General features: G+C 37.4%; 1 protein-coding gene across 6 annotated transcripts; it reads left to right on the top strand.

Annotated features, from left to right (window-relative positions):
* Positions 1-1,143: 1,143 nt before the first annotated feature.
* LOC311279968 (uncharacterized protein) lies at positions 1,144-15,508 on the top strand. 6 transcript variants are annotated; one of them, XM_084391812.1, is made up of 4 exons: positions 1,144-1,425; positions 1,875-2,103; positions 11,159-11,323; positions 13,746-15,502. In XM_084391812.1, exon 4 carries the CDS (start codon positions 13,769-13,771, stop codon positions 14,408-14,410), a length of 642 nt encoding a protein of 213 aa, XP_084247938.1. In that variant the 5' UTR covers positions 1,144-1,425; positions 1,875-2,103; positions 11,159-11,323; positions 13,746-13,768; the 3' UTR covers positions 14,411-15,502. The 6 variants fall into 6 exon arrangements, with proteins under 6 accessions (XP_084247938.1, XP_084247940.1, XP_084247939.1 ...); XM_084391814.1 differs by lacking the exon at positions 11,159-11,323 and having other exon boundaries at positions 1,309-1,425; XM_084391813.1 differs by lacking the exons at positions 1,144-1,425; positions 1,875-2,103 and adding an exon at positions 8,896-9,053 and having other exon boundaries at positions 13,746-15,508.
* Positions 15,509-17,964: the final 2,456 nt, after the last annotated feature.

Raw genomic sequence — 17,964 nt, 5'->3', positions numbered from 1 at the left:
TACAGTGTAACCAAATATTTACAGTGAGATGTAATGTTAGTATTTACAGTTAGACTTGTGCACATACAAACACCATCATTTTCTCACCCCTAATAATATTATAAACTTTCCAAAAATGCAGCGAGATCTATGTTTGAATATTACAATTCAGAAATGGTTTAAATGCTTTTATATTTCTACGTGTTGCATATTTGCTGTAAACTCTATTGGCAGGTTTGACTGTGACATTTACACACTCTCAGAAAAAAAGGTACAAAAGCTTTCAAAAGTTACACTTTTGTACCTAAAGAGTGCATATTAGTCCCTCAAAGGTACATAATAGTTCCAAAAGTGTACATAACAGTACCTAAATGGTACATTTTAGAACCTTTTTGAAGGGTACTGTCCCAGTGACAGCTTTTGTACCTTTTTCTCTGAGAGTGCAGTGTGACACACACAGGTCAACATGTGTTCAATGAATCTGCCTATTTGGCAACAATGGTGGAAACGGTCCATCGCTTTCACTTTACATAACAAACCTACTAACCAGTGACTTGTTGCTTCTGTTGAATAATTAACACACGTTTGCATTTGTAACACATTAAAAAAAGAAGAGGATTCATTTCGCCTCCTCTGGTCATTTAATGTATTACACCTCAAAAAAGGTTAAAAAAAGAAAGAAAGAAAGAAAGAAAGAAAGGGAAAGTTTGAGTGATTCATTGCATGATATGAGTAGTTGTAGTTCTGTCAAAACGCAACATGCTCATGACCAAGATTGTAGTTCAAATTTACATAAAGGTATAAAACTTATATTTTAGATCCTGTAACGGTTGAATATGCATGAATATGCAAATTAGCCCCGTCTCCACTCACTCACACCAGCTCAGAATAGCTGATACTCACTCAACTTTACTGTAGTAACTGTCCAGAAACTGATTCAGAAGAAGAAGACAGGCTCGTCTACTAGTCCATGTATCAGAATGCTTTTTTGTATCGTTCTCTGCAAAGTCGGACACATGACGCTAATTAATATGATTAGCCTTTGGCTTGACTACATTATCAAACAGCTAATAATGTGTTGCTAATGTTACACAAACCATGTTCCCGTTCGCATCTCAGAGTCAGACAGCTGCCTTTAAAACTCAGCGTCATTAAAACATCATAGAAAGTCTGCGGAGAAAGTTCATAAATGGTCATGGTCGAGTCATGCGCTTGCCTCATATTTTTTATTGACCGCCTCACATTGTTCCAGTTAACATTTTCCTTCTTGGCTTAGCGGCTCATGCATAGCAAGATGCTGAGGACACCGTCTTGTGGCTTTGGCAACCTCTGTGTATTCGGCAAGCCCAACCCCACAGTCCACGAGTGATCCCCGAGATCCTCAGACGAGTGGACCGTGAGATGGACATGTGCTTCACTGGCTCTCAGCATGACAAACACTAACAGGTAATCTCCTTTTCACTCTCTCTTTCTTTAAATGTGACTTACTGTAAACCGTTCAGGACTCTAAGTCGAGTGTAAGTGTTGGAAAAGCCATATGTGGACAGTGTTTATCTAAAGACAATCTAACCACTTTAACAGCACACACAGGGTATTATCGTTTGACAAGACAGATGTTTTCTTAGATTAACTCGAGGAAACAGTGAATCATCACATGCAAAGCTGCCAGGAATTCTTTCATTCTGCATGAAGGAGAAAGACTCCACTGAAAAGCTTTATTAAAGGGTGCATTATGTAGATCCTTTATTCCGAGCTCTGAAAAGGATGTGGTGCGTGATGCTGGTTGAGAATGAATAGTTTCATGTTTGCTCTGTGTGAGAAGGTGAGATGGAAAGTAAATCCTGAAGCAGCTCGGACTCGCTGATGAAGTGTGTGACACACCCTGTGTTATTCAGGAGAGAAAATGGAGGACAGCTGCATGTGTTCTGGACCAGACAGGAGAAATAGTGTTTGCTAGCGGCACGTCACCTCCGGGCAGTTCTGTTGCATAATGAGAAACTCAAGCACAGTTTAAATCCCTGGAGGAAGAAGCCCGCCAATCCAAGCAACACGACTGGGGCTGAGGAGTTTTCGTCACAATCGAAACCTTCAGGTTTGAACTTGCCAAGGAAAGCCGATAAAAAGGTAAAGCTACACTGTGTTTTGATGATAGGGCGTAAGTGCTCGAATGTAAAACTGTAAGAGTTTTTAAAAGTGATGATGCAACTGTCTGTGAACTGTGAACTGTGAAATGTGTATATTTTTTTAACATTTAATGTAAAAAATGTCACTGGAATTTCTGCTCTATTTCCAGAAACTGGCCTGGAAATACAGTTAATGTCAATAGAAGAAAAGGTTCTAAATAGAACTTTAAAGGGTTCTGTCTTCATATATAGAACCGTTTAGGCGTTCCCATCGTGGATCTAGTTTTAATGAATTCATTTTGTTTCAATTCATCTTTTAATACAATTTTATGAATTAAACAGCTTGTAAACATACTTTAGCACTAGAGAAAACCATTAAAGCTACACTGTGTAACTTTTTAAGTTGATTCTTAGCAAAAAACACTTTGTTCTATCAAAAGTCTATGTGCTCATTCATGTGTAATTACTTCCACCAACTAATAAAGTATTCTCGTAAGCGTAAAATCTGCCATTTATAATACATACGAGCGAGTCGCCCGAATGGCGGCAGCCATGTTGCGCCTCCATCTTTGAAAATACAGTAGCCAAAGAGGGACATACTTGGAAATTCAAGCTTCGCCTTTCGCGTTTTACACTCAGTGACACCGTGACGAATGCGAGGGGGAGATTACTCGCGACTGCCGGCAGATTTGAAAGATTTGAAAGATTGCTGAAGGTGGACGCCTATTTTCTAGGACATGTAGCAGAGTCGCAGAGGAAGCGAAAGAGAGAATTAAAACGTCAACGCGACAGGCAAATCAGCAAGACCAAAGTCAATATTGGAGTAACTTTTCCCAGATGGAAAGAGCTCATGAGGAGCAAAGATTTTAAAACGGACGCCGAAGTTGCCTGCTTTCTTCTCGACAGGTAATTCAACCTATTTGTGTAAATTCGAAGTTTTATAGTTGCTTGTCTAACCATTGCATGGTTGTGCACAGGGACGTCGTTAGGCCTATTTTAGGGGGGCTGAAGCTACCCCAAAATGTTCCTAAGCCCCCCTAAATAACAATTCGATTTATCAATAATCCGATCCTCATTCATATTTAGACGCAACAAATTATATATATCCAGCAGCAAAAAATAGCCGAAAATTCGGAAGTTGGACAGAAGTACAAAGAGTCGTAACAGAGCTGCCAACGCATTCACCGTGAGACACACGCAATAGACACTTTTCACACGCTCTCGCGCCACACATCCATTTTCTCACGCACAGAAAAATCGCGAAGACCGACAGACTAGACAGAGCAGGTTACTTTATGATATAAAAGAATCTCAACTTTCAGATTCTGTCCATTTTATTACGAAATTCAAACAATAAATTTTTATTTATTTTTTTTTACTCCTTTTTTTATTTATATAGCACTATATTTATATAGCACATAAATACCGTTTTGGCGTTTGTAAATGTTCCGTGACAGATCCCTAGCGCATGTGATGTGAACCGATCATGTCTACTAGCTAATAGTAAAAAAAACACGAACATTGTTGAAAGATACAGTAGTCTACAACTTACCGAAATATATATTCCTCATACATAATATCGATCAATCAGTGTTTTTTATCAGCGTGAAGAGGCCAATAACATAGCTGGAGAACAGTTACCTCAGGAAAGCCATTTAATGAACATAATATAGGCTATAGCACGTAGTTGGCAAGAAAAAAGCAATAGAGTATTTTGCTAAATATGTGTTCTATATTACATATTTATTATATTTTTAGTTGTATCATTAAATAAAGTTGTTATTATAATAAAAAACACATTATATTTAATTTGAGTTATTTTTAACATTAAATAGGCTGATAGGGCTGTCTGTATGTTTACAGCATTAGGTTAGTTGTTTTTTTCTTGAGAAAAATTAACGCCAGTAGTACTTATGAGGGGGCATGTGTCAAAATGATTAATGACTTTGACCTTTGACCTTGTAAGTTTGTAACTTTGTAACTTGCCTTTATAGAAAATCTTACAGTGAATTTGAGAAAAAAACAACTATGTATATGTTTAGCTGTATTTGTCTCTTCAACCCTGTATAGTCTCAACCCCGTCACACCTACATTTTTATAATTTTTTTGTTTATGAATAAGTAATTTATAAAAGGTTTATGAATAATTAATTTATAAAAAGTTTATGAATAAGTAATTTAATGTTTGTTGAACTTAGTCAGAAATGTTCAGAGGAATCATAAGAATACTGATTTTAGTTCAAATTCTGAAGCCACATCTTTGATCAAAAATGATAGGGCTGCTGTCACAAAAAGTGCCCATTTCAGGCTTTAGTATAGCATAAGTGTAAAATTATATGTAAATGTTATGGTGCATGGTACAATTTCTGGTAAGCTACGCTTTTTTTTTATTATTTCAATTCAATTATTGTGATTTGATTTAATATTGACTCATTTGGATAAATATTAGGTACTCAAGATAGGCGTTAGTAGTACTTATGAGGGGGCATGTGTCAAAATGATTAATGACTTTGACCTTTGACCTTTTGACAGGTTGAACTTCCGGTGACCTTTATGATTGATGGGTTGAACTTCCTGGTATGAGGTCATGGGATTAACCTATTGACCCTGCTAGCCTATCGATCATGTTGTATGACAGTTAGTTTTGAACTATGACCTAGCTAGGACTAAATCATAATTTTGACGGGTAGTTATATTTGAACAGATGTTTTTTGCCGGTTGTTTGAACTTTGTCCCAGTTATGTGTGTGCGTGTGTGGTTATTGTGCCTGCGCCCCCCCTCCCATTACATTCCTGAGCAGTATATAAATGGGGTCAGTTATTTCATATATGTGACATTCAGTTATTTCACATTTATATATAAAACATTCTATAATTTATATAATCTAAAACAATTAAAGTTTGAAAAAACATTTAGTTATTTCACATTCATATTTAAACCATCCTTTATATAATATAAATGATATAATAATTATCATGCTAAAGTTCTTTTTAAAAGTGTATAACATAAATTATATAATCTAAAGCAATTTAACTAAGGTTGAAAAATATTCTGTTCTTTTAAAAGCTTACTCAAACCAATAGTTTTAGCTGAATAAAATCATCTTACCTTATTTTAGAAAGTTGAAGTATACCATTGATGTCCACAAAAATGCAATGTATGAATGGATTCAAAATTGTTTTACACAACTGAATTCACATAGTCATTCCTGAATGACCTCACACTGTCTCAAAACATAAGGAGCGCGCGCGTGTCTGTGTGTCTATGCGCGCGTCCTCTTCCTGCGAGCTCTGACCCCCCTCCTTACAGTGTAACTGTCAAGTGAATCTCACACTAACAAAAGTTGAAAACATGCCTTTAAAAGTATAATATAAATATCTTATTGATCCAATTGTTTTAGTTTTAGATGAATAAAAAATGACTGAGTTAAAATTAACTCATCAATGTCCATACCATTCATGTCCACAAAAATAATTAAACTAAAGTTGAAAAACATACCTTTAAAAGTGTATAATATAAAATAAAATATCTTGCTAAAGTTGAAAAACATACCGTTCCTTAAAAGTATAATATAAATATCTTATTGATCCAACTATTTTAGTTTTAGATGAATAAAAAATGACTGAGTTAAAATTAACACATCAATGTCCATATTGATGCCCACAAAAATAATTAAACTATAGTTGATAAACATACCTTTAAAACTGTATAAATGTAATGGTTATCAAATAATTTTACTAAGGTTGAAAAAATATTCAGTTCTTTTAAAAGAATATAACATAAAAAGCTAACTAAAACCAATTGTTTTAGTTTTAGATAAAAGTAAATAAAATCATCTTACCTTATTTTAGAGAGAGAGTTGAAGAAGTGACTCCTAACACATCATTGTCCATTGATGTCCACAAAAAATGCAATGTATGAATGGATTCAAAATTGTTTTACACAACTGAATTCATATAGTCATTCCTGAATGTCTCTCAAAGCACCGTCTCAAAACATAGGGAGGCGCGCGGTGTGTGTGTGTGCGTGTGCGTGTGTGTGTGTGTGTGTGTGTGTGTGTGTGCGCGCCCCTTCACGTGAGCCTTGACCCCTCTCCTTCGCATACCAAAGCACAGTGAAAGTGAGGAAGGGGTTTCCTAATATCACACTCACAAAAGTTGAAAAACATACTGTTCCTTAAAAGTGTATAAATAAAATGGTTATATAAATATACTGAAACCAATTATTTTAGATGAATAAATAAAATTCATCTTACATGTTTAGAGTTACAACTCTTAAGAGAGTTAACATAAATCACAGAGGTTCTCTCTCACACCAGCGTCTCTGACTCAGAGGGGTGTATTCAGTGATGGGATGAGACAGTGACTACGTTTACATGCAGCCAATATCCGGGTTATGGTCGGGTTAGGGTCACTATTTGGGTTTCTGAAACATTCGGAATAACCCGTTTACATGCGTGAGCAGAGAGAGTTACTCCTGTATACATGGAATTTGTAATCAGTTGGGAATATCCCGATGTAAACGGCGACGCACGGTTAGCGTCAGGACGTACGGACAACCTTAAGACGCAATATGCGTCATTTCCGATTCTTCTTCCTGTATTCAAAGACAACAACAACAGCAGCAGCACCCGGATAATGAATAGTTAGGGGCAGATAGCGATCGCCTTTGTTTGCGCTTTCCTTCTCGCTCCAAAAGTGTGTTGCTGTGCTGCGTCTCGCCATGTTAACCTCTACTTCTTGTTTACTTCCGGTATACTGCACGCGGGTTTCTGTATGCGCCGTCTCTACTCAAAATACCAAGATTCCTTGCGAATAGAACATGCGCAGAACACAAATCAATGTTCCTTTTGATGGGGATATGCCGATACGCGTTTACATGACCAAATATTCGGTTTAGAAAAGGGGTACCCCAGGGGTAATATCCGGGTTTTTAAAAACCCGGATATGCGGTGTTTACATGGCCGTGCGCGACCGGGTTATTGCTAATATCCCGGTTTTGAACGGGTTATTGGCTGCATGTAAACGTAGTCACTGACTACGTTTACATGCAGCCAATAACCCGTTCAAAACCGGGATATTAGCAATAACCCGGTCGCGCACGGCCATGTAAACACCGGCAAAAACCCGGATATGCTCATATCCCGGTTTTTAAAAACCCGGATATTACCCCTGGGGTACCCCTTTTCTAACCCGAATATTTGGTCATGTAAACGCGTATCGGCATATCCCCATCAAAAGGAACATTGATTTGTGTTCTGCGCATGTTCTATTCGCAAGGAATCTTGGTCTTTTGAGTAAAGACGGCGCATTCAAAAACCCGCGTGCAGTATACCGGAAGTAAACAAGAAGTAGAGGTAAACATGGCGAGACGCAGCACAGCAACACACTTTTGGAGCGAGAAGGAAAGCGCAAACAAAGGCGATCGCTATCTGCCCCGACCTATTCATTATCCGCGTGTTGCTGCTGTTGTTGTTGTCTTTGGATACAGGAAGAAGAAATGGAAATGACGCATATTGCGTCTTAAGGTTGTCCGTACGTCCTGACGCTAACCGTGCGTCGCCGTTTACATCGGGATATTCCCAACTGATTACAAATTCCATGTATACAGGAGTAACTCTCTCTGCTCACGCATGTAAACGGGTTATTCCGAATGTTTCAGAAACCCAAATAGTGACCCTAACCCGACCATAACCCGGATATTGGCTGCATGTAAACGTAGTCACTGTCTCATCCCATCACTGAATACACCCCTCTGAGTCAGAGACGCTGGTGTGAGAGAGAACCTCTGTGATTTATGTTAACTCTCTTAAGAGTTGTAACTCTAAACATGTAAGATGAATTTTATTTATTCATCTAAAATAATTGGTTTCAGTATATTTATATAACCATTTTATTTATACACTTTTAAGGAACAGTATGTTTTTCAACTTTTGTGAGTGTGATATTAGGAAACCCCTTCCTCACTTTCACTGTGCTTTGGTATGCGAAGGAGAGGGGTCAAGGCTCACGTGAAGGGGCGCGCACACACACGCACACGCACACACACCGCGCGCCTCCCTATGTTTTGAGACGGTGCTTTGAGAGACATTCAGGAATGACTATATGAATTCAGTTGTGTAAAACAATTTTGAATCCATTCATACATTGCATTTTTTGTGGACATCAATGGACAATGATGTGTTAGGAGTCACTTCTTCAACTCTCTCTCTAAAATAAGGTAAGATGATTTTATTTACTTTTATCTAAAACTAAAACAATTGGTTTTAGTTAGCTTTTGATGTTATATTCTTTTAAAAGAACTGAATATTTTTTCAACCTTAGTAAAATTATTTTATAACCATTACATTTATACAGTTTTAAAGGTATGTTTATCAACTATAGTTTAATTATTTTTGTGGGCATCAATATGGACATTGATGTGTTAATTTTAACTCAGTCATTTTTTATTCATCTAAAACTAAAATAGTTGGATCAATAAGATATTTATATTATACTTTTAAGGAACGGTATGTTTTTCAACTTTAGCAAGATATTTTATTTTATATTATACACTTTTAAAGGTATGTTTTTCAACTTTAGTTTAATTATTTTTGTGGACATGAATGGTATGGACATTGATGAGTTAATTTTAACTCAGTCATTTTTTATTCATCTAAAACTAAAACAATTGGATCAATAAGATATTTATATTATACTTTTAAAGGCATGTTTTCAACTTTTGTTAGTGTGAGATTCACTTGACAGTTACACTGTAAGGAGGGGGGTCAGAGCTCGCAGGAAGAGGACGCGCGCATAGACACACAGACACGCGCGCGCTCCTTATGTTTTGAGACAGTGTGAGGTCATTCAGGAATGACTATGTGAATTCAGTTGTGTAAAACAATTTTGAATCCATTCATACATTGCATTTTTGTGGACATCAATGGTATACTTCAACTTTCTAAAATAAGGTAAGATGATTTTATTCAGCTAAAACTATTGGTTTGAGTAAGCTTTTAAAAGAACAGAATATTTTTCAACCTTAGTTAAATTGCTTTAGATTATATAATTTATGTTATACACTTTTAAAAAGAACTTTAGCATGATAATTATTATATCATTTATATTATATAAAGGATGGTTTAAATATGAATGTGAAATAACTAAATGTTTTTTCAAACTTTAATTGTTTTAGATTATATAAAGGATAGAATGTTTTACATATGAATGTGAAATAACTAAATGTTTTTTCAACCTTTAATTGTTTTTGATTATATAAATTATAGAATGTTTTATATATAAATGTGAAATAACTGAATGTCACATATATGAAATAACTGACCCCATTTATATACTGCTCAGGAATGTAATGGGAGGGGGGGCGCAGGCACAATAAAAACACACGCACACACATAACTGGGACAAAGTTCAAACAACCGGCAAAAAACATCTGTTCAAATATAACTACCCGTCAAAATTATGATTTAGTCCTAGCTAGGTCATAGTTCAAAACTAACTGTCATACAACATGATCGATAGGCTAGCAGGGTCAATAGGTTAATCCCATGACCTCATACCAGGAAGTTCAACCCATCAATCATAAAGGTCACCGGAAGTTCAACCTGTCAAAAGGTCAAAGGTCAAAGTCATTAATCATTTTGACACATGCCCCCTCATAAGTACTACTAACGCCTATCTTGAGTACCTAATATTTATCCAAATGAGTCAATATTAAATCAAATCACAATAATTGAATTGAAATAATAAAAAAAAAGCGTAGCTTACCAGAAATTGTACCATGCACCATAACATTTACATATAATTTTACACTTATGCTATACTAAAGCCTGAAATGGGCACTTTTTGTGACAGCAGCCCTATCATTTTTGATCAAAGATGTGGCTTCAGAATTTGAACTAAAATCAGTATTCTTATGATTGCTCTGAACATTTCTGACTAAGTTCAACAAACATTAAATTACTTATTCATAAACTTTTTATAAATTAATTATTCATAAACCTTTTATAAATTACTTATTCATAAACAAAAAAATTATAAAAATGTAGGTGTGACGGGGTTGAGACTATACAGGGTTGAAGAGACAAATACAGCTAAACATATACATAGTTGTTTTTTTCTCAAATTCACTGTAAGATTTTCTATAAAGGCAAGTTACAAATACCCTGGGGGCTAAGCCCCCCCTGTCTTCCAATCCTAGTGACGTCTCTGGTTGTGCATAACGCCAGAACGACATGGACGAAGTCGAACTGGAAGCCATGTTAATCTAGGAATAATACGGCCACCGTAGGAGTTAAAACGCCCTCGGAATTGAAAGGAACAGAAACTAATATTCCCTGGGTAGTCATATACAATTTCACCGCTAGATGGGGGAAAATATCACACAGTGTAGCTTTAAATATGAAAGTATTATGCGATCATTTAAGACATTTCTCCTTATAGAACCTTCTTGGCATAAAGAGTTCTTTAAAATTGAGTCAAGAACCCTAGAGTTCTATATAGAACCCCACTGAACCTTTTTTCTTAGAGTGCAGAAATAGTGTAGAATGAAGTGCTTTCTTCATTTTCAGGATTTTAACACGTTCATTTCCATGGTTAAAGATAGGGTAGGCAATTATTTTTTTTTTTCATAAACTCTTTTTGTTATTCTGGTTGAAACTCTCTTCACATCCTGATAGCACTCACTAATAAAAGTGGTGTAAATATTAAAACGTGGCGATGTATATTCTGTGTAAGTCTCAGGACCAAAACACATTCATCCAATCATTGCATTCGTCGCATCATCTGCAGCAGTCAGGTGGTACGAGTAAGAGATCTGCCAGTTGTTTACGTTCATTATTATAGTAATGTTGTGTGATTTGAGTCTTGAGTGTGAAGTCATGTGTTTTGGAGGAGGCGTGGCTTTGAAGGGAGGGCGGGATTTAAAGCTTTCAAAACTAGCTTGCTATTGCTAGCCACTCTGAAATTGCCTACCCTACCTTTAAATGGACAAACTGGTCATTGTGGACCACTTTATGTTGTCAGTTGCAGATGTGATAGAGGATGTTGTTGTTTTCAGCTGAGACGACAGCTCATGAACACCATGGCACTGCTGACAGACTGTCAGAGGACTGAGCCTGTTTTATTGTCCTCTCTACATCTGGCATTGGCTGACTAACCAATCAGAGCGCCACTCTTGTTCACGCATCACTGAAACACCCTGTGGGTTGCAGATCTTTCACTGGTAAGGAGATTGGCTCATTCCTGAGTTTGTAAGGCTATTATGTTGCCTTCTAAGAATCCTTCTTGAAGGCAAATTCAAAGCATCCTTTAGAGAAATGAATAGCAACAAGCTCAGTGATAACCATCCAAGATGGCGTAAGGACAGAGAACTATCAATAGAATTGATTCATTACTAAAATCAAGAGTTCTGATTCAAAATGGACCAATGCACCCCAGTGTTTTGATTTCTTCTATATGTTTTTATGCTTAAAGGCCTTGGAATGATGCGCTGACGTGATTTCCACTGAAACAGAAGCTAAAGCGGACATCTTGAATTGCTCCTCCTCATTTTTCAAATAGCCAATAGTGTTTAGTTTACCTCAGACTGCGAGTCGTAGTCAAGTCAAGTCATCTTCATTTATATAGCAGCTTTACATTGATAATAGGAAATTAAAGTAAAGTGTTTTGGCTTTACAGCAGCTCTAGAATAAAGTTATTGTCCAGCTAAAGTTAGTTTGATTGATTGATTCGCTTCCGTCGCAACGATCGTTAGTTATTAACTTAGGGGCCGCTAACACGACACCGTTCTAACAGAAGGGTCTTAAGTTCTTTCTGCGCAAACTTCAAAAACGCGAACCAGTGAGAACGCTGATGGCGTACACATGCGTATTACGAGTTCAGTCTATAGGTATACGTTTGAATATATGTGCGCAGGTGTGTAGTCCTTCCCTTCAAATCAACCCTCTACATACTACTTGTCTGGCCTTAAAATTAATAATACAGAATTTTTATCGCTTCCATGTAGCCACGCGAACCGGAATTATCCCGACAGCGCTTTATCTGTAGATAGGTAAAGGAGGGAAACTTGACAGCACCATATGGAAGCAAATCCGAGCGCTAATGATACGTTGAATTCAATAGAAGAGGTGTGGATAAATTCTAGTCATTTCGTACTTAATTAGCGTACAGTTGGAAAACAGAATAAAACTCACACATCTCCAACCCATATTGCTCTGTGACGTGTCAACGCTCGCTTCGCCTTCGGCCAGGTGGTATTAGGCTTGTTTGAGATGAGCAAAATCTGCGCAGAATCGATCACCGGTGATCAGCGCGAGATGCATGCCGGTTAGAAATGTGTCCGAGTGCGGTCCGCCTTGCTCTGATGTCATGCTGACGTATGTCAAAAATCTCTCGCGAGCGCAAGGCGCACCTGTCGGATTCTGCAGTCGAGCGCAGTTGCTTTCCACCGACTGCGCTGATCAAAAGCATGATGGGAAACGACTTGCTGACGACACAGCTTAATGTTCATTGGTTTAAACAACCGTGATGTATTGTTCTCTTTTAAAATGTTTGATTTTAAAACTCTGATATCATGTTTTATGTATATGTGAATATTCCCAAACTATCTAACAGTGCGATCTCTATGGATTATGCAATGTATTTTTTATAAAAAAATAAATACAATAAAAAACATGTCTGTATTAAAGAAAAAAAGACTGATAAACATGAATTTGGAATGGAATTAAATAAGTAGGCTACTTTGGGTGTCTTGTTCATTATATTTATTTTCATATAAAAGCAACAGAACTTAAATTCCATCCAGTTTATTAGCAACACTGTGCACGAGCGTGAATCCCGCGATATCCATCTTTGATCTCGCAGGTGTCAGATGATCCACTGCGAGAAGAGAGAAGTGTCCGGCTTGCCTGCGCTTTTTTCACTCCTCCTCTCACTGCAGCCGCCTACTCTCGCCTACATTTCAGGCGAGTCGAGGCGCATCTCAAACAAGCCTGTTTATAGCAGAGGGGACGGAGCTTTAGATTCTAGAGACCATTTGATTGGACAGGAGATGATGTGATATCATATCACGGTGATGTCATAAAAATCCCTCATCCATATTAGCGGAAGTGAGAGACTGTAAGTTTTGAAAGCTTATATCTCCTAAATGCGAGTTGTCATTGTTTTGGAACACACCAGCTTATTCATAACTTTAAGGCTAACATATTCATATTCATATCTCCCGTGCGTGCTGGAATCGTAACTTGTCAGTACGACACAAGGCAGTGCACCGGGTTCTGGAACAGAGCCATGATTGTTGCTCTCAGGCTAAACAATATCTCATTCAGAGACTGAAGAAGCTCTACTGAAGATCCTTTCTTCCAACAGAAGACAGACTTTTTAATATCAGTATATCTCAGTATCTCTTGGGACCAGTTTTATCTTTTTTAGGAGAGTATATTTTCCCATAATCTTATATTTAGGATATATTTATTTATTAATATTTTTTCTTTTATATTTAATGAAATATCTGTTATGTTTTTTGGTCTGTCTAGTGTCTACATATTTATCTGTTTTTTTTTTATGTTTTATATAATGTTTTTGTCTAGTTTATGCTGTTTCTACACATCTACATGAATAAAGTTTGATCTATTCTGCACACGCAGGTCTCAAAGAATCCCTCTCCGAGATGATCCTGTGCAGTCGGATGAGTTTTGCAGTGTTGTTCTGCACACTGTGGCTCGCCTCTCCCGCCGTCCTGCGCTCCGAATTCAAGGTGGCCTACGTGACCGAGCGCAGCGTGTACATGTGCACGTGTGCGCAGGATCCGGGCTTCTGTGAGAAGATGAACTCCAGCGAGTGCAGCAACTGTAAGGATCAGTCATCAGTGTTGCAAAGGGCCGACAATCCCAGTCCGGTTCAGAAGAAGCATCTGACGGTGTTGTACACCTCGCCTCTGAATGTGGCCCTCCTGCTCAACAACTCTGAGGTCCGGAACCTGACGCTGGTCCAGTGCAAACCCGCCGACGACCAGCCCATCCCGGTTGAGTACTTCACAGTGCAGCGTTTGGAGACTCTAACGGTCCAATACCCATTCTGGAGGCCTGGACGGAGTCACAACGTCGTCATAGGGAAGGACAGGGACGCTCCTTATCAAGAGGAGGCGAGAATCGCTGTCATTCATACCTCTGTATTGACCGGGAAATCAGAGCTGAAGTCGTACACAGTCCAGACCAAAGTGGATCGCAGGGGCATGATGTCCTTCCCGGACATTTTTATGTCTCGCGTCGCGCTTTCGGAGATGAGGATATTCGTCACTTTTCTGTACTGAGAGAGGCATTTTTCTGAGAGTGGAATTTAAAGTCCCCCTGTGGCGAAAATCAAGCTTTTAATGTTGTTTATATGTCTACGTGGTGTTTTTAATATGCTTTCAGACGAACTATGTGAACAGTCATGAGTCGACACCATTGCTGAGTATTTTCCTCCTTAAAAGTCTCCTTAAAAACCGCAGTTTGAAATCGCTGGTGTTTCTGACGTCACAAACTACCTTGTAACCAATCAGATCAACGTGTGATCGTCAACCAGTGGATCTCTGAGCTGAGTGAGTGAGTGGAGGTGGGGCTCATTTGCATATTCATAGAACGGCGAATACTAAATGAGGCAAGGGTGTCAAGTTACATTCAAGGAAAAAACATTTAAATATGTCATTTTGATTCTCAAAGATGAGTTTTAAGGGATACAACGATTTACTACAGGGAGACTTTCAATGCTTCATTGTACTGTAGATGTAACACAGCTGTTGCTGTCACTATAACACAAATAGCTGTTGTGCTTGTGCATAATTAGTAATGTATATACAGTTGTGGCCGGTGATGTCCGGAGGGGATATTTGTTGTTAATGACCCTACAAGTTCGAATTAAACCATCAAAATATGAGAAAAAATATTTTCAATATGAAGGAAGAAAAAAACACTTAATTTGGTTAAGGTATTTGCACACAATTATTTGGCAAAAAAAAAAAAAAAAAAAGATAAACTATAGCTACAGGTTTTATTTTACTATGTAAATATGCATAGAAAAACAAAAAAGCTCACAGGAAAAAGCATACATTGACTACAACATAATCTGACTGGGCTGACATTTTTGACACACCCACCAAACAAGAGAAAACGCATCTCAAACCCCGTTGCACATCGTTTCCAGAAAACATGTTGTTCAACCAACCATAGCAAAACGTTGTGCACCGGTTAGAGCTTGAACCAGGGCCGGATTGGGACACATTTTCAGCCCTGGAGTTTCATGCCTTAGACCGGCCCACTTTAGTTCCCAACTGACTATTAAAATAATGTAATTAAACCCTCAGTATATAAGGCCCAATCTTTCAAGGGCTATCTGGCACTTCCCCCAATATGAAGCTTGTTTCCGCCACAAAATAAAAATAAATAAATGATAATTGCAACTTTTTATCTCACAATTGCGAGTTTACATCTCGCAATTCTGACTTTATTTCTCAGAATTGCGAGATACAAAGTCAGAATTGCGTGAAATAAAGTCGCAATTGCGTGTTATAAAGTCAGAATTCTGACTTTCTTTCTCGCAATTGCGACTTTATATCACGCAATTCTGACTTTATAACACGCAATTGCGAGTTTATATCTCGCAATTCTGACATTTTCTCAGAATTGTGAGATATAAACTCACAATTGTGAGATATAAGTCCTATTCTAAGGGGGAAAAAAAGACGGACTTTTTTTTTTTTTTCAGAATAGTTTATCTCACAATTCTGACTTTATAACACGCAATTGCGACTTTATATCATGCAATTCTGACTTTATATCTCCCAATTGCGTGTTATAAAGTCAGAGTTGCGTGATATAGTCACAATTGCGAGAAAAAAAGTCCGAATTCTGACTTTATAACATCGTAATTATAATTCATCGTATTTTTCAAAAATATCATTTTCTATTCAGTGCAATATCAGTACACAGGGTTTTATAAATACAGAGGTCCCAAAAGTGATCTAGGGGGTTCGGGGGCATATTATTTTTCCACTGTCATTGGCAAAGAACATCTGACTGTGTTAAATAGGAATCCATTGTAATAAAGTTATTCTCATTATTATGCAATAGGCTATTGCTCTACCTGCTCTCCTCTCTCATCTCCATCTCCTTCTCTCATTCTTCTTCTCTCAGTCTCTTTATCTTTACCTGTAAATCTCCCCTTCCTGAAGATGAGCTTAGATTGATACAGTCTTTGTAAAGTGATTATTTATGTAGGTCGTTTAACATTTCTATCGTAAAACAGCCGTTTAGTTTAGCCACGCCACGCACCTTATCTCGTGAAGCGTCGCGTTGGGATTCGCGCGCGGCCGCGGCTCGCGCTTCTGTGAACTTAAATCCCGCTTGCTTTGATCGGTCATCTCAAACATTTTGCCATTGCCGACGAGCGGCGTTTGAGTGCTGAAGCAGCTCAGATGATGAGGTCGGTTATCGTCGCGATATGCGAATCATTGCAGCAGGTAATATTAGGCAATTATTTCACAACGTTCATTATACACTCAGGAAAAATTACCGAGGCTATTATCCATGTTTTGTATCTCTTATTTTTTGTTCGCACATCTCTAACAAAGTGACTTTATTTTTATTTTTTTGTGGGGCTGCGATAAAATAATAATAAAAAAAAATTGTGGGGCTGCGCTATGACTGGAGCCACAAGGAAAGCATTCAACCCAGTGCCATGACAACACCGGCCCTCCTGGCCAATAAAACAGACCGGCCCACCGGGAATTTTCCCGGTTCTCCCGATTAGCCAATCCGGGCCTGGCTTGAACCATAGACAGTAAAAGAAAGTAAAAGTACGGTAAAAGGCTTGAACGTGCTCCTGCTTAAACTGTGCTTTACTTGGAAACGAATTGCACAACTTAAGAGAACGTTCGTCAACCAATCAGAATCAAGCATTCAACAGCCCTGTGGGATTCACCTTACCTGATTGGTTCGAGGCTTCTGGTCTCATCCGTTATTTAAAATAAATATTTAAAATAAAACAGTTTTTTTTTTTTACCATATTATTTTCCGGAGGGGGTATTTGTTTTTAATGACCCTACAAGTTCGAATTAAACCATCAAAATATGAGAAAAATATTTTCAATATGAAGGAAGAAAAAAACACTTAATTTGGTTAAGGTATTTGCACACAATTATTTGGCAAAAAAAAAAAAAAAAGGATAACCTATAGCTACAAGTTTTATTTTACTATGTAAATATGCATAGAAATACAAAAAAGCTCACAGGAAAAAGCATACATTGACTACAACATAATCAGTTATTTTGTTGGTTCTCTCTTGTTTCTGACAGCCTGGCCAGAAATTATGTCCGTACAATTTGTCATGTTTTATTGCGTTGTCATCACAAATAAAACAATCAACTCCAAGCACAACTATACGCAATATGCTTACAAAATCTTTTGAATAATATTTTAATAAAGGCACTTTATAAAGGTTTTCCTAGGCCAGAAATCACTTTTGGTCAATGCTGTACATAATACAATTACATTGTATGAATAATTATTACATACATTTCAAACATCAAATTCTTTCTTTCAGAATCAAACATTAGGCTATATAAACTTTATTATGATAAAAAAACAAAGTCAGAACAAAATCATTTTATGAGGATTGTAATTTAGGCTTTGCACATTTTGGTTTGCACATGCACTGCTGTTTTATTGAGGATTTGATTATCTTTAGATGATTTGTATTTACAATAATTGTGAAATAGAATAATATTGTAATTTTTAAAAAATGTATTTATATAATAAAAAATACCAAAGAATTGTGTGCTGCTGTTGTGCAAGACTCAGAGTCGAGACCAGAGTCCCAGTCGGTATG

Source organism: Rutilus rutilus (genome assembly GCF_951802725.1).
Source record: "Rutilus rutilus genome assembly, chromosome: 20".
In the NCBI taxonomy this organism is placed as follows: Eukaryota; Metazoa; Chordata; class Actinopteri; order Cypriniformes; family Leuciscidae; genus Rutilus; species Rutilus rutilus.
This window is presented reverse-complemented; position numbering and strand designations above follow the sequence as displayed.